Source organism: Hipposideros armiger, unplaced genomic scaffold, assembly GCF_001890085.2.
Source record: "Hipposideros armiger isolate ML-2016 unplaced genomic scaffold, ASM189008v1 scaffold_256, whole genome shotgun sequence".
Taxonomy (NCBI): Eukaryota; Metazoa; Chordata; class Mammalia; order Chiroptera; family Hipposideridae; genus Hipposideros; species Hipposideros armiger.
The window spans coordinates 1,969,752-1,993,610 of NW_017731606.1; the positions used below are offsets into that span (position 1 = coordinate 1,969,752).

Consider the following 23,859-nt stretch of genomic DNA (forward strand, 5'->3'; position numbering starts at 1 on the left):
CCACAACTAGATTGAAGAACAAAACGACAGCAACTTGTCTGTTCCCCTTCCCCCAATTCCCCAGCGCTGTTCCCATCCCCCCAATTCCCCAATAAAAAATAAAAAAAATCTTAAAAAAAAAAAAGAATGTGCATTGTAAAGGCATACAGCTCAAGTGTGAATTCCAGTCCTGCCTATTCTAGCTATGGGCAAGCTACTTAACCTTTTTATACCTCACATTTTCTCCTAATACAGGAATATTCCTCACACAGGATTGTGTTAGAATTAAATGAGTTAAATATGTATCAAGGGTTTACAACAGTATCTGACATATAGTAAGCTTTGAAAATACCTCCTATAAAGTAATGCATAAATGATTGGTTCAAACAACATACCAAATGTTGTGTCATTTCTACTGCAATTGGAGTAACTTCTTCACTATACTCGCATATCATTTTCTGAATTACATTGGTAAGATCATCATTTTCTGTTTCTCTGATAATATGAAGAAGAGCCTGCATTACAGGTCTGATGAATGGTGTGATGTATTCTTTAGCTGTAAGAGAAAGAGAAAAAAAATTTTTGGCTAAAATAACTAAAGGTCCCTAAAACCCGATACGACATACACCAAAGAGTAAAAAAAAAAAACAACGTTCACATAAAAAGATAATGTATCAAGTTTGTAGAACTAAGCCCTGTATGATTATGTGTAAACACACTGTACTTCTTTTTGCGATATAAACCCCGTTACCTTTTTCTTGATTGCTGATCAACACTTGAAGTGCAATAGCAGCTTCTACTTTTACAGGCATTTCCCTATCATCAATCAGACATCTTCGAGTCAGCTCTAAGGCTGTTTGCAGATTCTGGTCACTTTTGAACTTCACTTCACAAAAATAGTGAAGGACCCAGCAAGCCTTTTAAAAAAACATGCAGTGAGTTACTATAGGTATCTTACATTAAATTCGCCCAAGGTACAGTTATCTCTATTCCCAAAGTTCTGTGTATGGGAATTTGGAGGCTGGCCAGTGGTAGATTATGTCCATTAAGACAACACTAGACCAGTACTATGATCCCAACTTACTCTTTGGCTGCATGTTTGTGTGGATAGCAAGATCTGAATGTAAAACACAGACAGATACTGCTACCAGACACAGATGAAAACTATGCACACATTATAGCAGCCATTTAAAGATTTAGATGACAGTGAAGTCTAAAATAAAATATGGCTTATAAAGTGGATGTTTGAAAGTTTCCATTTAAAAGTTTCCATAAGCAGTCATTCGTTACAGGACATAAATATATAAATTAATACTGCTTTAAAACATACCCTTGCTCTCATGTAGCCTAGTTCACTGCTGAAGAGAGGGAATACATGATTCTGCAACATGTATTCCATCTGATCTTTGTAGATCTTTTTCTGTAAATATAAACAAAAATTACTATTGAGAGAGTTCCAAATATAACCATCTCAAATGTCAAATAGATACACCAGAGTTAAAAATGATTGTTAATGTTAAAACATACATTTATTCTGATTCTTTGAACCCCAGGATCCATACCCAATTTTCTTATTTTCAAACTTTACCATCAAAAAACACTGAATACATTCTTTAACCTTTTTATATCATTTGTTTAGAAAGTAATTATGCCAAATCTTAGCAATGTTTGAGTAACGGAATGTGGTTAATTTTATTCCATACCTTATAAACTTTTTTTCTTATAAAACTACTATAATAAAAAAAACCTCTAGAAAGGTTCTAAATGAACATAACAGATTAAGAAACATCCTGCTTTCAAGGTAATAACCTGGATATTTAAAAAGATACTTGTATTTTATAAACGGTAACATGCTTTTAAGAATAGTTCCTTGAATTGCATATTAAATCAACATTAAGAACTGATACACACTTACAAAACTGAAGAAGATTAATGAGACATGAGAACTAAATGCAATGTGGAATGCTGGAATGGATTATGGTCCAGAAAGAAGGACATTAGTGGAAAATCTTGTGAAATGTGAAAGGAGTCTGTACATTAGTTAATAGTGTATCAATATTAATTTCCTGGTTTTGACAATTACGGCATGACTATCTAAGGTGCTAACATTAGGGGAAGCTGGGCGAAGAGTAATGAGAACTGTTCTTGCTATTTTTCTAAAAGTCTAAAATTATTGAAAAATAAAAAGTTAAAATAAAAAAATCTGCATGTGTTAAGAGAATTCACTCAATTCCCAGCCTTCTATACCACAAATAATTACTGTTTTTAATTTATACTTTATGAACTAAGAGAAGGATGGGTAGAAAGGTATTGAAAAGCTGAAATATGCACAAAATATTCCCACAAATTAATGGTGACAAATTTACCACAGCCACATGTATTGTGACTAAATATTTACCTAATAGCTGCCATTTATTAACTTTAAAGTGAAAACAAATTTCAGATCTTATTTATGAAGTCAGACACAATGCGTACAATTATGTTAAGGATTCTAAAGATAAATCTACTCCAGTCATTGATTCTTTACTAGAAATATGTCACAAAAGCATGATGTTCCTAGGCTGTGAATGGATACATTCATGTGTAAAGATCAAATATTTGAGAACAAAAAAACCGACTATTTCACAATTATCTTGCAACATGAAAAGAAAACACGCAAAAAAGTAACTTTAGTACAAAGAATAAAAAATATAAACTGGACATCATTTCAAAATCATATCAAAACTTATACTTCAAAGGACACCATCAAGAAAGTGAGAAAATGGGCCGGTTGGTTAAGAGCACGAGCTCTGAGGAACAGGGTCACCAGTTTGATTCCCACATGGACTAGTGAGCTGCACCTGAGCTGAGCTGCCAACAGGCAGCCTGATGGCGACTAGACTTGGAGCTGAGCTAGCTGCACCCTCCTCAACTAAGATTGAAGGACAACAACTTGACTGTTTCCCTTCCCCAATAAACATCTTAAAAAAAAAAAAAAAAAAAGGTGAGAAAAAAAATCACAAAATGGCAGAAAATACTTGCATATTACATATGTAAAAAAAATCTAGTGTTTAGAATAAAGAACTCTAATAATTCAACAATAAAGACAATATTCAAATTAAAAATAGACAAAGGATTTGAATACACATTTCTCCAAAGAAGATATACAATGGCCAATAAGTACATAAAAAGATTCTCTCTCTCTCTCTTTTTTTTTTTTAGCTGAGCCATCCTGCCACCTGTTGGCAGCTCAGCTCGGGCTGGGAATTGAACCAGCGACCCTGTTACTCAGAGCTCACACTCTTGACCGAGCTCTTAACCAACTGAGCCACTCGGCCGGCCCCATAAAAAGATTCTTAACATCATTAGTCATCAGGGAACTGTAAATCAAAAGCAGAGCAGGAAACCATGACACTAACTAGGATGGATATAACAAAAAAGACAGATAATAATAAGTGTTGGTGAGGACACAGAAAACTGGAACCTTCATACACTGCTGGTGAAAATACAAAATGGTACAGCCAGACACTTTGGAAAAGTCTGGCAGTTTCTTAGAGAAATGAAAACATGTCCACACAAAAAACACATACACAAATGTTCATAGCTCCATTGTTCATAATAGTCAAAAAGTGGAAACAATGTAAATGTCCATCAACTGATGAATGGATAAACAAAATCTGGTATATCAATACAAAAGAATATTACTTGGCAATAAAAAGGAATTCAGCATTGACACAAGCCACAACATGGGTGAACTTTGAAAATATTATGCTAAGTAAAAAAAGCCACTCAAAGAACCACATGTTACATCACTGTGGACGAAAAGTCCAGAATAGGCAAATCTATAGAGGAGACAAAAAAAAATAAGAGTAGGCATAGCCTGGGTTATGGATGTCTCAGAGAAAATGGGCTGGATGTCTCAGAGAAAATGGAATAACTACTAATAGGGTTTCTTCTTTAAAAAACATTATAAAGAGACTTGATGTAGCATCTTTTTTATATCCTTAGTCACAGGGGTTCTTGTTCAGCTAGTCTTCAGATGATTCTTGAAGTTGATTGTTCTATCATTTATTTGTAATTTTGGTGTGACCCTGGGATGCAGTAGGCATAAAGCTTACCTAATCTGCTTTCTTGGACCTCACCCTCTAATAGGGTTTCGTTATAGGGTTATGAAAAGGGTTTTCAATTAGAGGTGATGATTATACAACTCTGAGAATATAAGAAAACCTGCTGAATCGTACCCTTTAAGGGTCAACTGTACAGTATGTGAATTGTATCCAATAAAGCTGTTATTAAACTACTTGAGTGTGTGCGTACACACACACACACACACAGAAATACCTTCAGAAGTATTTCAGCTAAAGATCCAATCATATGCAGGGCTCCATCTTTTTTTCGAGGATCAGCATTTGGTTCCGTAAGAATTTGGTAGCAAAATCCCATAGTCTTTTGCAGTACCTAGATTAAAAGATAAAAGCAATACTTTATTGCATAAATCAGCAATCCTTAAAAAACATTAATGACAAAATGACTTAAATGACTAACAGTAAAAACAGTGTATAGTGGGACGAATTTTAAATATTAAAGCAAAAGTATTCTACACAATACATAACCTACCTCTTTCCTCTTACTACAGGCTGTAAACAAAAGTGTCTGGGCAGCAGTGGTAGGAGAAATGAAATCTTCAAACACATCTAGAGAATAAATTTAAAATTAATATACAAAACAGTATTTTCTTCAACAAACAATTCTACATAATTGATAAATGATGCTCTGTAATAAAAAAAGGATCTTAAAATTTTGCTAAATCTTCACTAAGTAAATATGAAAATGAATCCAGATTCCCATATAATTTTACAAAATACTAATAATTACAAGTCTTTTCTGTGTAAATTAAATGTTAATCCATCAATTTCTTCTAATGATTATTTTCTTTCATAACAAAACACTACTATGAGAATTTTTACAATAGGGTCACGAAAGTACAAACTACTAAAAGTACATGAGATTTTGGTAGGAAGGACTAATATTCAACATTAGCCAAATTACAATTCTTTAGTTCCATGCACAGACTCTGTGTGTCTCTAGCTTCCAGTATGCATCTTCTCAATTCCCACATATATGATGACTGATATGGGGTCCAAAAGTATAGGTTAGGCACTTAGTGTTAAGACACAATCTTGAATTTCAAACCGTTTTGGCATGTGCCAGAAGCACATCTAGTAACTTAATAACACTATTATACTGTGTCTCCTAAAAATGAAGATTATCACTATCAAATGCTATAACTAATGAATAGCACCCTAAAGTCTAAACAATGAATAAATTACCGTATTTTGCTGTGTATCATGCCCACTTTTTTTGCCCAAATTTGTGAGGGAAAAATAAAGATGCACATTATACATGAGTAGTACTAATTCCGTATCTATATGAATGCTTCTAATTCCTTTATTTATGCTGAGTTAAAAGTGTAACTCTAGAAATCAATAACGAAATCCGTATACAATGTAATACCCTGGAATACGATAATTGGTTTTGTTGAGCTTGCAATGTAAGTAATTTAGGCCAACAAGTCAACGAAATGAAATGAAGAACATATTGTTGTCCACAGAGTAAGTGATTCTGACTTGACAAGATAGGTGATGCCAATTTTATTACCACAGAGTGAATGGCATGACACTTCTCTTCATACACTTGAAGTGGGAGCTGGCAATCTAGCTGATATTTTTATTAAAATTACTGGAAAAATCCCTTGGAAAATTAAAACGAAAGATTTTTTTCTCTGAAAGTTTGGGCCAAAAACGTGGGTACACATTACACAAAGGGAGTGCATTATACATGGCAAAATATGGTACTTTGTCACAAAGATTTTTCAGTACCAAAGGCAATAAGAGGCCTTAAATACCTCCTATGCACAACTGTGACTCACATATTTCTAAAAAAGTGAAAATTCCTTACCAAACTTCATGCGTATATATTCATAAGGGTCTTCTTGCCAAAGTTCTTCATCAGCATCTGTATAGCACATCAATGGAAAAATAACATCTTGGATAATGCCCTGCAATCCAAAAGTTGAGAAAGTAATAACCTTAAGTCAGTCTTCAAATTTATACCTTCAAATTTCTGCTTAGCAGTAAAACAAAAATAACCCTATAATAGTTTTTTAAAGTTTTTTTGCATTCATAGGTCAACTACCAATGTACATATTCTTGCCTCTGTGCAACAAGTAATTATGAAATAAAACATGTGTATATAGTCAGCAATTAAGTATTCTGAGAAAATACAACATGAAATTACAGTCCATCAAGTCCTACCAGTTCCAAATAAAGCAAATTACTCATAAAAATAATACACAAGCCAATTTTCCTCAAAACTGATCTGGTAAAATAGTCCTATACTTATTCCAAATTACATAATGAAAATGTTAACTAAGCATAATCCAACAGTCAGAACTAAAAGGCAAATTTTAAGATAACAGCTTTAAATGCAAAGATCTGAATATTCACAAAATACCTTTTATAAGTTTATGTCAAGGTGTTATATCTAGCTTTTCTGCTCTACTCTCAAAACAATTACCAGCACTACACTAGGCAACACCAAGTCAACAAAAAATGCATTTTTCAATATTTATGGTAATTAATGTTATTTCCATTATATTTTCTAGAAAACATTTCAGATAGAAAAGTATTACTTGTATATGAGGCTTCAGGTTCTTCCAGGTGAGGGCATGAGAAACTCCTTGATTAATGTAATTTAATGTCTGTTGTAAAACTCGAGGAGCCATGTATTGCTTCTCCTTGTACTGATATAATACCTTCAATAAAACCTTTGGGAAAAATTTTTGATCAAAATCCAAAATTTAAATAGAAAATTAACCACTTACAAGACAGCAAAAACACCTGACAATTATCTTAATATCCAGTGCATCATAAAATAATAACCATATACTTCTAAGAAGTAATTTTTAAAATTATATATTGGAGAACTGTATTTATTCCCAAGGCATTTAAATAAACAAACTGAAGTAACACTGTATCAAAGGACAATTTTCTGATTAAATATAAAAAGGGAAACCCATTTGTTACTTACTGGACATACCACAACAGTCTGAGACAGTTCTGTATCATTAAAATTGCCTTCTAAGAAAACCTTACCCAAACCATTCACCTACCTATTTAATGTTTGGCCAGTTTTCATTCTATTTCATATTTCAGAACAGTGATTGCAAAATCTGGTACACAGACCTCTCAAAGTGTTGGTGAGGTCAAAACTATTTTCATACTAATGCTAAGATGTTATTTACCCTTTTTATTGTGTTGACATTTGTATGGATGGTACAAAAGCAATGGTAGTAAAACTTCTTGTGCCTAACATGAATCAAGGGTGTGGCACGGAGGTGTACTAGCAGTGATCATAATTCTTACAGCTACGTAATTACAGAACAAGCTTTCCTTAAGAATGTCCTTAATGAACCAGAATTATTATTATTATTATTAAAAGGGAAGTATACACATAGCACTTCTGCTACATACTAAGGAACAATCATTAGAAGAAATCCCAAAATAGTAGCTTCTTCCGTCATACACTATCATACACTTGAAAGAAAAACTGATACACAAATTATGATTATTTAGGCTTGTGTGTATGGCAGAATTTTTTTCCCTCAAAAACGAACAAAACTAGCCTGTCACTTCGAGGAAAATAACCGACAATATGTTATTGGTGTTAAAATCTAAGCTTTCAAGGAAAAATTAGACTTCTTGAAATTTTAAACCCACTTAGATCCAACTGATAGCTCTTCAATATTTAAAGATATTTCTGATGAGATTGGTGGTGATACTAACGAATGTGATATTTCAATTGCAAAGCTAAATGAGGAAAATCTTCACTAATGCAATGAGTCAACATTCTCTAAATGACTACTGCAGAATGTTACAAAATCATCCATGGCTAAAAGACCCATTCAAAGTGCAATATAGACCAATGGGTGCTACTGTAACAGACTATGGAATGTTCAGTTAGTTTCAAACTCTACACTACAGTTAACCTTTAAGAAACTACCATTGTCAAATTTTGGTGTGATATTAAATTTCCACAATTACGTGAAAAGTCTATTAAAATATTTTCCTTTTCCAACTTCTCGTATCTAAGGCCAACTGTCTTCATGACCACCAAAACAAATTAAAACAGACTGAATACAGAGGTAGATGAGTACACAGCTGCCTTTTATTAAGCCAGACATTCAAGATATTAGTAAAAATGTTTGACAATGCCATTTCCTCTTATTAAAAATTTTTCATTTTGGAAAATAGCTATTTTTAACAAAAAACACGTATTCTACATTAATATGTAATGGGTTTGTCATTATTTTTAAATGAATTAGTACTGTTATTAGTATTTTAATTTCTAATATGGTAAATATCCCTAGGTATAACCCACATATATGCAAGCTCATTGGGGTTCTCAATAATTTAAGTGTAAGGAATCCTAAGGCCAAAAATGTTTGAGAAACTGCTACAGGATTCAAAATGTTCAAGACTGCTACATGTAATCTTTGGGTGTTGAAGAAAGTGGAAATAAGGAAGAAATAAATTAACTTAATAATGCCATGTTTCTACTTAGAAAAATTATCTCAAAACTTACTTGCTGGACACCAACAGCAAACGCCTTCAGAAATACTTCGGCAAATTCATTATACTCCTTGGAAACATTGCCAGGGCTTCCATATCTAAAAGAACATAAAAATGCCCATTGTTTCTTAATAATGTTTTATATCAGGACTTAGAAAACTAAAAGCCTGAAAAAATAAACTTAAATCCAGGAGTTTACCTTTCAAAAAGCCTTGCTAAAATATGTAAAGCCCACTTCTTACATTTCCACCATGGTAACTCAGGTCTATCATCTTCTTCAACTTGAAGTGTTTCCTTATTTAAAGAGACATTTATTAATAATAGTAAGAGATGATACAATCTAATCGAAACAGTATGAGGTAAGAACAGATTCACAAAAACATGAATGCTCCACCAATGTTGGCCTTTCATAACAAACACTTAGATTTGGAAAAGTACTAACCCTTATTTAAATATAAGAGGTACTTCTGCTTCAACTGCTTTACAAAGGATACGCTTTCTAAAACAATTTTTTTTTAACTTTTTTTTTTTAAAATTGGGGAACAGTGTGTTTTTCTAGGACCCATCAGCTCCAAATCAAGCAGTTACTTCAATCTAATTGTGGAGGGTGTGGGGATCAAACCGGCAACCTTGGTGTTATGAGCACTGTGCTTTAACCAACTAAGCTAACCAGCCGCCCCGACTCCAAGTTGAGTAGTTTCATTCTAGTTGTGGAGGGTGCAGCTCAGTGGCCCATTTGGGAATCGAACCGGCAACCTTCGTGTTATGAGCACTGCACTCTAACCAACTGAGCTACCGGCCGCCCCCTAAAATTCTTATACAATAAAAGCTTAAACCCAAACATTTTAGTCAAGACCCTAATAATATAAAAATCAAGGCCATGGCAAGTAGCGTAACCAAAACCAGTATAGTTCAAATCAAAAGGGCCTAAGAAACTCCATTTCAGAAACCTAGTTTCAGAAATATTAGTATAAATACACAAAGATATATGTGTGAGAATATTCATTTACAAAACTATTTGTAATAGTGAAAAACTGCCAAGAACTTAACATTAATAACGAGGTGTTTAATCATAGAACATCCATAAAAGACTACTATACAACAAATAAAAGAATGGATTGGGTCATTTATATATTGACCTGAGACATCCATGACATATTTTTAAGTTACGATGAAGAAGTTAGGCTGTGAAGCAACTGAAATTCCCATACATTATGAGTGAAAGCAATGGTACAACCACTTCGGAAATCAGTTTGGAAGTTACTTATAGTGAAACACACCTACTCCATGACCCAATTCCATTTTTGGTACTTACTCAAGAAAAATGAAAATATATGTGATCACAAAAAGACTTGTGTAAGAACATTCATAGCAGCTTTATCTAATACTAATATGCTGAAACCACGTAGATGTCCACCAGCTTGTGAATGGATAAACTGTATTATATCCATACAATGGGATACTACTTGACAATAAAAAGGAACAACCACAACACAAGTACATATAATAAATATGTTAAGCAAAAGAAGGGAGATACAAAAAATTTACTTTTATATTAAGCTCTACAATAGAACAGGCAAAATTAATCTATGGTACAAGAAATGAGAATGGCGGTAGTAGGGATGACTAGAACCAGCTACAAGTAAACATTCTAGGTGAAACGTTTACATGGATACATATGGTTGTCATACCTCATTGAACTGGTTTCTTATAATATGTGCATGTTTATGATTATAAATTATACAAAAAAAGGTAGTACAGTATATATGGAAACTTTTAAAGTTATATTTTATATAGTTCTATTAAACGTGTACAAAAAAATACTCATCAAGGGCAGCCGGGTGACTCAGTTGGTTAGAGCGCAAGCTCTGAGCAACAAGTTGCCAGTTCAATTCCCACATGGGGCAGTGAGCTGCGTGCACCCTCTGCAACTAGATTGAAGACAAACGACTTGAGCTCAGCTGCTGCTGAGCTGCTGACCAGTGGCCAGATGGCGCAGTTGGTTACAGCTTGTGCTCTTAACAACAAGGTTGCTGGTTCAACTCCTACATGGGATGGTGGGCTGCGCTCCCCCCCAACCCCCCTGCAACTAGACTGAAAACGGCAATTAGACTTGGAGTAGAGCTGAGCCCTCCACAACTAAGATTGACAGACAACAACTTGATTTGGAGCGGATGGGTCCTGGGAAAAAACACACTGTTCCCCAATAAAGTTTTAAAAAAAAAAGTCATCAAACTAGTTTCCTACAGATTGGGAGAAATGTCTTATTTATTTCTTCTGCATTTTTTTTTTAAATAAAAATTTCAGCAATAAACTGCCAAACAGGAGGTTAGTATTTTTTTTATTATTGGGGAACAGCCATAGTCATTGGTTACACATTGCTTTCATGCTACTGGGTTTTCGGAAACGTCATGATGCATTTTTGCAATGAAAAACAGAAAAATACGTCATGACGTTTCCGACAACCCAATACAATGGCATAGTTGACTCTTTTAATCCTCTACTGGGCGCAACTGTTCTCAGATTCATTGCACACAAATTTTCAAATATCTAACAGTTAATGTAAGTATCGTGACTCATGGCTTCCGTATCTTCCCCCTCTACTGTAACCTATTGCCAGTCATGTTTGTGACTTAGTACAGTTAAGACGTATTTCATAGCGGCATCTTTGTGTGCAATGAATCTGTGAGATCAGCTGCACCAGACAGAGGGTTAAGGAGGGCGCAGCTCACAGTGACCCATGCTGGGATGGATCTGTCAACCTTGGTGTTATCGGCACCACGCTCTAACCAACTGAGCTAACTGGTAACCCCAGGAGGTTAGTTTTACTTTAGTTTTACTTATGTCACTAATAAAATTAGGCTGGATAAATTACATAACCCTTCCATGTCTCTGTTTAAAATAAACTCAGCAGGGCGGTTTTTCTTGTTTTTTAGGATTAAATAAGTAAGGTATGTAAAAGCACTAAAAAACATACCAGGTATTCAGGGTTGTAAATTCATTACCTCTCTAGAAAACTAGGTTATAAAGAAAAATTGTGGTTATTTAAAAAATTGTGATTAAATAAGTTGGGTAATTTTGTATGTTCTAAAGCCCACTGAATTGGACCCTTTGAAAGGGTCAATTATACAGTATGTGAGTTGTATCTCTATAAAGTTATTTTTAAAAATAAACAACAAAACTAACTATTAAGTCTGATCAACTTATAAGTTCTTCTCCTGTGCATGGGTGTCTGACAAATTATTAGGCTAAAAATCTAGCTATGGACTGTTTCTTTAAGATATAATTTATAGGGCCGGCCAAGTGGCTCAGATGGTTAAGAGCGCAAGCTCTGAGCAACAGGGTTGCCGGTTCAATTCCCACATGGGCCAATGAGCTGCACCCAAGCTGAGTTGCCACTGAGCTGCCAACAGGTGGCAGGATGGCTCAGCTGGTGAGAGCACATGCTCCTAAAAACAAGGTGGCCGGTTTGACTCCCACATGGGATGGTGGGCTACACCCACCCGCAACTAAGATTGAACATGGCACCTTGAGCTGAGCTGCCCTGAGCTGCCGACGGGCAGCTGGATGGTGACTGGACTTGGAGCTGAGCTAGCTGCGCCCTCCACAACTAAGACTGAAGGACAGCAACTTGGCTGTTCCCCTTCCCCAATAAAATCTTAAAAAAAAAAAAAGATATAATTTATATATAACATGACATTAATTTAGGGTGTACAACACAATGATTTGATATATGTATATATTATGAAATGATTACCATGAAAAGTTTAAGAAGGTGGTCAAAAGGTTCAAAGTTCTAGTTACAAGATAAGTGCTGGAGATATAATGTATAGCATGGTGACTATAGCTAACAATATTGTATTATATATTGAAGGTTGCTAAGACAGTAGCACAAGTTCACATCATGAAAAAATTTATAACTATGTGAGGTGATACATATTATGAACTTTTAATTAAAAACTGAGACAGTAAGAAACAGAAGAATTCGGATGAAATAAAGATATACATAAGCACTTAATATATGAAATAACCCTTCACAAATTTTTACTTAGTATATGCACATATGTAAACAAATGAAATGGTATCGCTTTAGAAAGATTTGTATCACAAATTACATAAGTTTATAAAGAATGTTACAGGAAATAACAGTTAAAATTCTCAAAAGATAATTAAGTATGTTTAATAATATAAGGAAACACAAAGAGACTTACATTAGGTACATCCCTGTTCACAACAGTCTTTAAAATTTCTATCCATTCTGTCAGGTTCTGTTGGTTTATAAGTTCCAATGGTAGTGTATACTAAATTAAAAATCAAAAATCAATTTTTAAAATCCTTACAAAAGAAAATCCCATTTCCTTTTACAAAAACCTGCAAAAAGTACTTCATTCAATCCACATATCCTATTTTTAGTACACAGGAAAATTTCTTATTTGGCTTATTTGGTTAGTTATTTGCACTGCTGAATTGTGGCAATGACAGTGGGCATCCTTGTCTTATTCTCAAATTACTGGAATCTATCTTATTTTCACCATTAGGTGATATTTATTGTAGATATCTAGTGAACATTTTTTATCAAGTTAAGGATATTTCTATTTCAGAGTTCTTAGTGTTTGTTGTTTTTTTTAAAATCAGGAACAGTTATTAAATTTTATCAAATACTTTATCTGGCATACTCAAACATGGTTACAGGACTCTCATTTCATAGGAGTTAATCACAGAAACTGATTTCTTACTGCTGATCCATTCTTGCATTCCTGGAACAAATGCTATCTCTTAACAGGCTCATAAAAATCAATATCCTATTTAGAATTTTAGAACATCTATTTTCACAAGTGAGAAGGGCTATATTTTTATATCAGGGTATGCTGTCTCAAAAAAAATTGTACAGGTTAAGTATTTTGTCCTATGCCCTAAAACATTTTATACAAAAAACTTATTTTTAATATAAAAGTTGGGATCCTACCAGTTAGGGGGAAAAAGAACGAAAACAGATGTATACATGCTGTCTACTCAGATCACTTTAAAAAGAATTACATAAGGAGTCAATGGAATGACATCAAAGTGCCCTTAGGTTAAGACAGAGATATTACCATATTATGCCACATATAACGCACATTTTTTTGCCCAAATTTGTGAGGGAAAAATAAGGATGCACATTATACATGGGTATAATGTATATATTCCCATATTCCATATCTACATAAATGTTTTTTAATTCTTTTATTTATGCTTATGAGTCCAGAAATCAATCATTATCTGTATGCAAAATAATATCCTGGAATACGATAATTGGTTTTGTGGAACTTCCGATGAACTTGCAATGATGAAGAGTTCTTGGCTTTCTATGATGCATAAACATCATAAATTTGTTACTAGTACATAAAATTTCTTGTACTTTGTATGTGTTCTTGTGTTTTGTAATTGTTTGTTACATAAAATTTCTTGCACCATAATATGTTAAAAAATGAAAGCCAAAATTCCTTTATAATACAAAAAATAAGTACCTAAATGTAAACAAATAAAAATTTGAATTAAAAAAATTAAAACGAAAGATATTCCCCCTGAAAGTTTGGGCACAAAAGTGGGTGTGTATACAGGAGCACGTTTTAGGTTTTGTAATTACTGGGACAATCTATGTATATTTGGCGTGTCAGAGTGCTTTTTAGATATAAACTGTAACCAAGAACTGATTGTCAGACTTGTGATTTCTTAAGGTAAAAGGTGTAAGAAAAATTAACTAATTTTGTAAATAGTGTTGGATTAAGAGAACTTAAGAATGACCATTATATTTTAAGATTATTAGCTGTTTGTGTATTTGGGAAAGTATGCTTGGTTAGACTTTTAACATACTTATAATTTTGACAATTTATATATTTGACTAGCAAATCACCCACTTAATCTAGACACACAGACTTTTTACATATAAAAACTGCTTTAAGGGCTGGCCAAATGGCTCAGTTGGTTAAGAGCTTGCTCAAGAGTTTGAGCTCTGAGCAACAGCAGTTCGAGTCCGGCCTGAGCTGAGCAGCCGCTGAGCTGCCAACAGGTGGCAGGATGGCTCAGCTAAAAAAAAACAAAAAAAACTGCTTTATAAAAATTACCTGAACAAGAGCATAGAAGATCTTGAAAATTTGTTTCTGGATAAGAACAGATTGATCAGATTGATCAGAAAGAAGCTGAATAAAACGGTCCTTGAGCACTGGCAGGAAATGCTGCATTGCTGCTACCAATGGACTCCGTTCCTCTGGTTTCTTGTACCTTTGGGTAGGAATACAAACTAATTCTGTAAGAATTTACTTTTATTTCACAATTTATATATGAGATATAAATTTAAACTACTTGTTTGCTCACGCAATTATTAGTAAATAGAAGAAAAACCTACCATGTAACCAAACAACAAGCAAAAGCAACTTGAGAAAAACCTCAAATAATAGAATATATAAAATTTACTGAGCATTTATCATGAGGTCATAGTCTTCAAGGCCCCATTAATATCCTCACTTCTATAGTTGAGGAAACTCATGCACAGAGAAGTTAAATATCTTTCCCAGTATACACATCTGGGTATGAACTTCAGCAGTTGAGATCCAAAGACTGCCCTCTTAACAACTTGACTATGATGTATCTAATTCTGAATACTGGTACAATTGAGGAGCTGAAATGATTTGGCTTTTAAACATTAGCAGCTGATAGATATAAAATCAAATATATATTTTACCATCCTTATGTAATTTACATACCAAGAGCATTAAAGCAGAGTGGCATCTACAAAGCAAAAAATATTCTATTTCTAAAAGCATTATAAACCAGAAGTTCTATTATAGCCCATTTGGCAACAAAATCAGACCTCAACAGGTTATTTATGATCTTTATCCCATTTGCAGTGAATATTCACACATTTTTGTAGTAGATATAATAATGTGTTTGACTACTGAGTTGCTGGTGCAGAAGAAACATTACAGAACATTTATTATGTAAACCTTATTTATTACCTTTCTAAAACTCAAAGAATCCTGAATTTTGAACCACATTTTGCTCCAAGATTATGGGTAAAGAATTGCTGACCTAATTGAGACATTTTTGCATATAGATTCCTTAACATTTTAACTGTGTTGTTAAAAGGTCTGTTGGTTTATTTCAAAAGAGAAACTAAATAATTGAATTTGTGGTTTAGAACCAGGGGAAAGGAACACCAGCTTCCAAATTATTTCTACATTACATTATATAAACTTCTTTAAACTGGTTTTCCTTTACCAGAATCCAGTTTTATCTACTGGTAGACTTTTAGAAGAGGGAAAATATATTTAAGAATTACATATATGATCACATTTTTAAAAGGTAGAGAAACTCTTAAAAAGGCTGGATTCTTTTTTGCTATTGAGTGAAATGAGAACCAAAGTAAAATCTCCATGAATAAAAAAAAAACACCAAGAGAAATGTTCACATTAATAATGACTAAGACTGCTAAACAATTAACTGACAGATTATTTTAAGTATTTTAATGTGCTGAGAAAGTATATCTAGCATACACTTTAAAAGGTTATCTGTACATTTCTTTGAATCAATAAAACAATTTCTAAAAGCCATTTGCACTCTCCAATCTTATTATACAAACTATAATAATTATAGACAATATTCCCTTGAAACAATAAAGGTGAGATCTATATTAAGCACCTCTCTCTATTTAAGCAACCCAGGTGATATCTCAAATTAACAGAGTTTGAATACTTATTCCATGTTAGACATTCTTCTCTTCTACCTCCCTCTCTACATTGAGTACTGAACTGGGAGTTGGGTGATACTGGTTGCTAATCTAAGCTAAAGGGTATGAATGTAATTTACTGTAGGAAACAAATTACTATTCCATAAGACCTGAAATTCCTGAACCCGTGAAAATGTGACACTAATAAAAGCCCACTACCATAAGGCTATATGGTATGCCAATCTGATGAGCCATATTGATAGGAAATCCTTAAATACTAGCCCATCACTTTTCTATTAAAAAAAAAAAAAAAGAAAGAAAAAGAAAAAGAAAACCTCCAATGGTTCATCTGTATCTAAAAGATCACATCCAAATTCCCCATCACGGCATTCAAAACCCTCTTTAACATGGTCCAAACTTACAAGTCCAAAATCATCCCCAACCTTAACAGAAATTATCCATACCATTTAGCAGTCACCTCACTACCCACTAGAGACAGTGTCTAATTTCCACCGCTGTACCTTTCTTTCTTTGTTCATACTACTCCACATGGTGTGACATGCCTTCCTCTTCAAATGCTCCTTCTGTGCTCCTTCAACTGACAAGTATTTCCTGAGGATCTATGCTCCTGAAGGTAACAACTTCCAATTTCTCCATGAATTTTCTTAGAACTGCTTCAGTCCACACAGATCCCTTGTGAACACCTTGTGCTCCACAACCGCACACTGGCTGAAAATGAACTGGAATTCCAATATTGTAGCAGCCTCCTGTGTCTCCTATTAAAAAATTCCTGTCATACTCTCTCCTGCTAAGATTATAGGACAGGAGAGACTTGTACCTCCTCAACGACAATGACAACTTATTATTTATTCTCTCTCATTTTAGTCACTCACTTACCAGAACTACAACAACTGGCACTCTGACAGAGGTTGGAGCAACAGCTGGAACATTCCTTAGCAGGAAGATGGGTAGCTGGTGGGAACACAAGAAAACACCAGTACCAATGCTGTAAATGGAATGATTTCTCTCCTGCTCAGAACAAAAGCAGCAGTTGATCAGCTACTTTGAGTTGGGACCCAAAAAGGGTATCGGAGGCTAACTACAAGCCCCAAAATAAGAGGGCTCACAATGGCATCTGTGTAGCTGTTAGGACTGGAAATAAAGCCACCATCATGGTGTAAGTGTTCCTCATGCCTTCCACATAATTTTCAAATATTAAAACTTTCATTTGCCTACCAATTTCATTACTGCCACCACACGCTTAAGAGAAAATCCCGCAAAAATTTGACTTACTACTTTCAGTGCTGTATATCTCAACTTCTAAGGTTAGATTTTTTTTTTCCTAATCCCTAAACCTGATCTAAAATGATCCCTTAGTCTAAAATAATCTATCTTACTGATACCAATTACTTACATGAACTACAATTTGCTCAAATATGCAAACACTGAAACAGGTGACTGTAAATCCCTCAAAACAAAATGATTAAAAATGATCATATGAAATTCCAACATATTCTTCTTACAGAATTAGAGGTAGGTTCTTGAAACTTATCAAGAACCCAAATCAGGATAAAAATTCACAGGAAGCCAGAATAAAGAACTCTAATGTTCAATGTACTATGATCCCCTTCACATTTAAACAAAAAGCTTATTATCTTTAGGCCTTTTATCAGCACATAATGAGGAGCCCATATTGAGGAGTTAGAGATAACTCAGTTTTTGAATAGGGAAACATAATGATTAAGAAAAAAGAGCACAAGTAGTTTATTAATTGATCAACAGAAGAGACTGCAGAATTAAAATAAGAATGCCATTTCAAAAAGAAAACTGTGAATTAAAATGAACATAATTCACTAATTTAAATATATATATACCAAATGTAATTTTAGATGTTCAAAAAAATTAGCTTAAATTTTCCAAACTTTTCCCACTTCTCAAAACTCTATAGGAATTGAGAGAGACACTTACTCATAATTTTTTACAAGCTGATAGAGGCAAAGAAGAATTCCTAGCCAACAAGCGCTGTTATCAGACTGAAGATAAAAGCCAATTTTGTCCACAATGGCAGTCCAGCGGCTTGGATAATCATGTTTGATGATATGATGAATGCACGTAGTAAGCTGTACCCTGAAAGTCAAAAAGAAACAATAAGGAGAAAGAAATGCTACCTAGATAAAATTTTGCTAACTCATACAAAGAAAATTTTAGACAAAAATAAGTCACTGTTTAGACAAAAATAAGTCACTGAACAACTGCTCCTACTATTTCAAATATCAAAAGACTACACAATATAAATTATATGACGGCATTCTATAGTTTTCTTCACCCCCTTTCATCTGATCAGTGTGTTTCACAAGTTTTACATAAAATTTAAAAGTTTTTGATTTTATAAATGTAAAATTCAATTGCAGTAAGAAAATAAAATAAAAAATTTCTCCTGTAACAGCATTTGTTGTTTTCTGCTACAAAAATGACAGGTTTCTATGTTCTGAAAAGACTTCCCAATTTCCAGCCCGCCCCCAAAAGCCCACAAATTATATACCTGCAACAATGGGTAAGTTTAAAAATATACATATAAATACATATACATATATATATATATATATATACCTGATGAGCTCAGGAGAGTGTATAATGGCTTCTACAATATTTTCCCGAATACAATGTCGATCTTCCTCTGGAATAGTATAAGGTGATATATCCCGTGGTGCTGTTTCCCGATCTGGCCAATACTGTGTTATCATATTTTTCAAATAGATAACACCTAAAATATATTTTGACAAAAAAAGAGTATTTACTATGAAAGCACTGTGAATATCCCTTATAAACTGGTGTCCACACCTGAATTTCTTTCTTTCAGATCAACCATTGTTAGTCAAGCTATCCTTTTAAAAACAAAATAATGAATTGTATTACTTTAAAAGTTGATAATCAAACACAAATTTAATACTCAGCTAATCACCCGCAAAATTTTTATTAAACACACAGCCTAAGAGAACTTTGCAAATAAACACACAGACTTTTTACATCACATTTATTCATAACACTTTATTTTATATCCTATTTTCTGTAGGAAAGCTATAAAGATTTTACCAAATGAAGCCTCTAAAGACACACACACCGAAAGAGCTTCTACAATTAGTGTAACACTGTGATAGACTGAATATTTGTGGCTCCCCAAATTCAAATTGAAATCTTAACCCCCAACATGATGCTATTAAGGCATCTGGTAGATGATTAGGTCATGAGGGCTCTGATATCATGAATGGAATTAATGCCCTTATAAGAGAGACTTCAGAGAGCTTCCCCCTTTCCACCAACTAAGTTTCTATGAACCAGAAAGTGGGTCTTCATCAGACACCAAATCTGCCAGTGTCCTGATCTTGGACTTCTCAGCCTTCAGAGCTGTGAAAAATAAATTTCTGTTTTTATAAGCAATCCAATCTATAGTACAGCAGCCCAACTGACTAAGATACAAAGATGATTTCTATCGTAGAAAAATTACATTATATGTAAATTCTTAAGTCTATAAATCTAAGCACTTCAATCATACACCACAATCACACAACTTAATGTTGTTTTATGGGAGAATTTTCTGTGTTCAAAAATTACAGATTACTACTTTCTGTCAGCTATCATACTGCTATCTTGTACAATGCTGGTTAACTTGAACGGAACTAGATTGCTAACAATATTTTTTATTCAGTCCTCGCCCCACAAATGAGGGAAGGGAGGTGGGGAGGGAGGGACAATCAGAAAGAGGGAACCCTCCATCACAAATGTACAGAATGTATAGGAAAAGGAAATTATTCAAAATTAATTAATTCCTATATCCCACAAAACACTGGCTCTTCTCTGATTAGTAATTATCTCTTACCTGGAGTCCTGTGCCTGTTCAAATAAGGATAACTGATACAACTCTATCAGTTATCATAAAAAGGATTTTATATTCTACTTTACTTTATCTTGGGAATTAAAATACCCATCTCATAATATTTCAAAAAAGACTACATATCAAAATGCCCTTCAACAAAAGTTTCAAGATAAATTACATCTATAGTAAACAACACTGACTCAGTATATGGGACTGACATGTTTCAGATTAATACTACTTTTAGAATTTTGATTCTTTAGAGCTCCAAAACAACAAAGATCAAAATTAAGACTTGATAAAGCCTGGGTATTTCCTTTTATTGTTATGTACAAAGGAATTGGGTATATATACTTATTTGTATAATTTGATTCAGTATTTTAAAAGTTGTTTAGTCTAATAAAATACATGAACAAGTGAGAACTGTACTGCAAGCATCTTGTGATTCAGGCTATTCCATCCAGGATGTTTGAACTCTACTACAAAGACAGAATGAACGCATCTTCAAAGTCTAGCAGATGAAAACTACCATTTGCCAGACACTACAAAGTATCATTCAATTATTACAAGGGTGTAATTTTTAAAGTAATGATTATATATTTTAAATTTTTGACCAATTTCATAGTTTGGTTGCTTCTGGTTTTGCACATACTAATAAACAACTTTCTAGTACTATTTAATTTTGCTGTATAGATACCCGCATTGCCAGAAAGAACAAGTGGGTCCGAGAGCAAATTAAAGCATGAAACAACGCTGGAGACAAACATGACAAAATTGAAGGGCACATCATGAGAAGGCAGGGGTTTTCGGAAAAGACAATAATGCTGGGGAAAATAGAAGGCATCAAGAAAAGAGGAAGACAAAATATGAGATAGACTGACTCCATAAAAGAAGTGATAGACACTATTCTTCTACAGGACTTGAATAGGGCTGCTGAGAACAGGATATTATGAACATCACTCATTCACAGGGTGGCCAGAAGCCAGAGCCACATAACACACACAATACACATAATTAAGTCTCTAAAATGTGTTAAGGTTCCTCCTAAATGCAAAACACTTTCAACATCTTAGTAAAAATTTGAGATTTACAGGCAAAGATTCTTATCTAAAATATAACCAAATGGGAAAATATCAACTTCATTAGTAAAAAAAAAATGACAGTTACAACAATCAACCTTTCTCTAAGAAATTTTTTTAAAAGATTTACTGTTGACCAGGATGCAGTGAAATTATATATTTTATAGGCACAAAATATGTTCCATTTTTGTGCTACTTACATACCAATTTTTAAAAATACAGTAACGCCTTGTTTTGCGAGCATAATTCGTTCTGGAAACAAACTGCCTCTATTGCAAGACATCGCTCTTTTACCACATTAAAATGTATTAGAAATGTTTGCTCATCTTGCGGAACACTCACAAACCAAGTTACTCGCAATCCAAGGTTTTACTGTATAATAAACAATTACATTACATTCATTCACTTATTTACTGAGTACCTTCAGTGTGTCAGGCAGTATTTTAGGCACTGGGAATATAATTGTTAATGAAACAGACCTGAGATTAAAGTCTAACAATTGAGAAATAGTTCACTGCCCATGGCATATTATGGTAAAATATAAATTTTAAGACTAACACTGTGTAAAAAAAGGGCAAATGCTTACTATACACTAAGTGAAGCAAAGAATTATTTTTTAAACAAAATTGGTGTAGGGATGAACAGCAAGAAATAACACCAGAATATAACTGATTTTTCTATAAGGGTGAAATTATTGCTACATTATATTTCCTATAAAATTAATACATCTGCAAATAAATTAGTAAGACAAAGATGTGAATTCCATTAGTCCAACAGATAATACCAGAAACAGTGTGCCACATTTTCACAAACTTTGATACTAAGGGAACTGCTCATTATCTTGTTGAAACCTGAACTAAGAAATAGTACTTTTCAGGGGCCGGCCGAGTGGCACGATGGTTAAGAACTGGCTTGGGACGCCAGAGGGCCCCGGTTCGGATCCCATATATGAGGGCCAGTGACACTGCCCTCTACAGCTAAGATGCTGAACAACAGCTCGACCTGGTGCTGGGCTGCCGTGAGTCACCTGCGACGGCGTAGGCTGCAGCCCCGTGGCAGTGGGTTGCCATGGGCTACCGTATGTAGCCAGCAGCCAGCGTGAGCGGCCAGCAGCTGCAGTGAGCGGCCATCCAGAAGCCGGCAACTGATCTGCCTTGCCCGGGAACAGCGCAATGATGGTGCCAACTTGGGCCAGTGAAGCAACGTCCTCCACAACTAGACTGAAGAACAAAACAGCAACTTGTCTGTTCCCCTTGCCCCAATTCCCCAGCACTGTTCCCATCCCCCCAATTCCCCAATATAAATCTTAAAAAAAAAAAAAAAGAAAATAAATAGTACTTTTCAAATTGTTGAAATAAACAGTAAAAGCAAATACGTATCAGTAAGGAACAATTGCAGAAACAAAGAGGCTTGTATCTTAGAATCATCATCCATCAGGGACAGAAACAAGGAATACACAGAATCTTTTAATAAACCTCATCAATTTCTCTTTCCAGCTTCTCTTTTAATTCATGGAAATATCACATTCCTTTGAACTCTGCCACCAAACAACAAGGCACTTGCTGTTTGTCGTAAACACATAAGAACAAACCTATTTCCAGGGAAGAAAATCACTGAAGGGCTATCCCAAGATGCCTCTGCTATTCAACTATGAACCTTTTAAACAATATATTTAGATACACCCAAGAAAATAATTCAGGAAACTTGCCTGCTTGTCTGACAGGTAAATCCAGTTGTTCTGACATAGTAATCTGAAGCAGCGTCGAAACAAAATTCAGAGTCTTGTGTGCCTATAATCAAAAATATATATTTTAAATTTCAGCAAACAAATATTCTCAAGTACTCTATTCCACAGCTTAGCTGGCACAAAAGGCTCTCCATAAGTTAGTCCCAGCCTTACTTCCCATCATTCACCTACAAAAAAAAATGAACTCAAAAAATTTAACATCCTAACTCCTAAAACATTTTGGATGTTTGCCTTTGTCTGCATTCCGCTGCACCTCCCAATTAGCATTCTTAACCTACACTGGTGGCAGCAGCACAAAAACAATATCCTTTGATACCTATTTTCCCCAATTCAGTAATAATTTCTCCATAGAGACATTTTATTAAGTGGCTAGAAACAAAACTAAATCAGCAAAAATTGATAGCCTGGGGTGGAGGTGGTTTCCACAATGCTATTAATGTTTTAGTTCTTAACATGGCTGTGTTATATAAGTGTGTTTAGTTTGTGAAAATTAATCAACTATACCCTTTATGTTCACTTTTCTGTATGCATGTTATATTTCAACAGGGAATTGAAAAATCAATAACTGAACATTCAACAAAAGCAGAATACAAACTAATAAATACTTTTATATGCATATGCAAAGCAACACATACAGGAAAAAATGAAATATACCGAAAATGCAAATATAGTCGTTATCTCTGGGGTAAGATTATAGAGGAGCTATTCTTTATACACTGTTTTTCAAATTTTACACTATGAACCTGCGTCAATTTCATTAACAGTACAAAAAAGTTACTTAATGATTCCTAAATTTGTCATATTTGCTTCTAGTTTTTTAAAAAAGAACTCAACATTCAAATTAAATCCTTTCTTGTATGTTTCCTGTT

At 34.1% G+C, this 23,859-nt stretch overlaps 1 protein-coding gene across 2 annotated transcripts in view; it reads right to left on the reverse strand.

Annotated features, from left to right (window-relative positions):
* The window catches only part of IPO7 (importin 7), a 52,373-nt gene that overhangs the window by 13,068 nt on the left and 15,446 nt on the right, over positions 1-23,859 (reverse strand). For both annotated transcript variants that reach the window (XM_019656235.1, XM_019656234.1), the window contains exons 2-15: positions 22,952-23,033; positions 18,904-19,057; positions 18,262-18,420; positions 14,693-14,849; positions 12,800-12,889; positions 8,788-8,882; positions 8,602-8,686; positions 6,650-6,784; positions 5,917-6,016; positions 4,576-4,652; positions 4,300-4,416; positions 1,310-1,399; positions 731-896; positions 375-535 (exon numbers count right to left, since the gene is read on the reverse strand). In XM_019656235.1, coding sequence (XP_019511780.1) covers positions 375-535; positions 731-896; positions 1,310-1,399; positions 4,300-4,416; positions 4,576-4,652; positions 5,917-6,016; positions 6,650-6,784; positions 8,602-8,686; positions 8,788-8,882; positions 12,800-12,889; positions 14,693-14,849; positions 18,262-18,420; positions 18,904-19,057; positions 22,952-23,033 — 1,668 coding nt within the window. The remainder of the gene's footprint in view (positions 1-374; positions 536-730; positions 897-1,309; positions 1,400-4,299; positions 4,417-4,575; positions 4,653-5,916; positions 6,017-6,649; positions 6,785-8,601; positions 8,687-8,787; positions 8,883-12,799; positions 12,890-14,692; positions 14,850-18,261; positions 18,421-18,903; positions 19,058-22,951; positions 23,034-23,859) is intronic.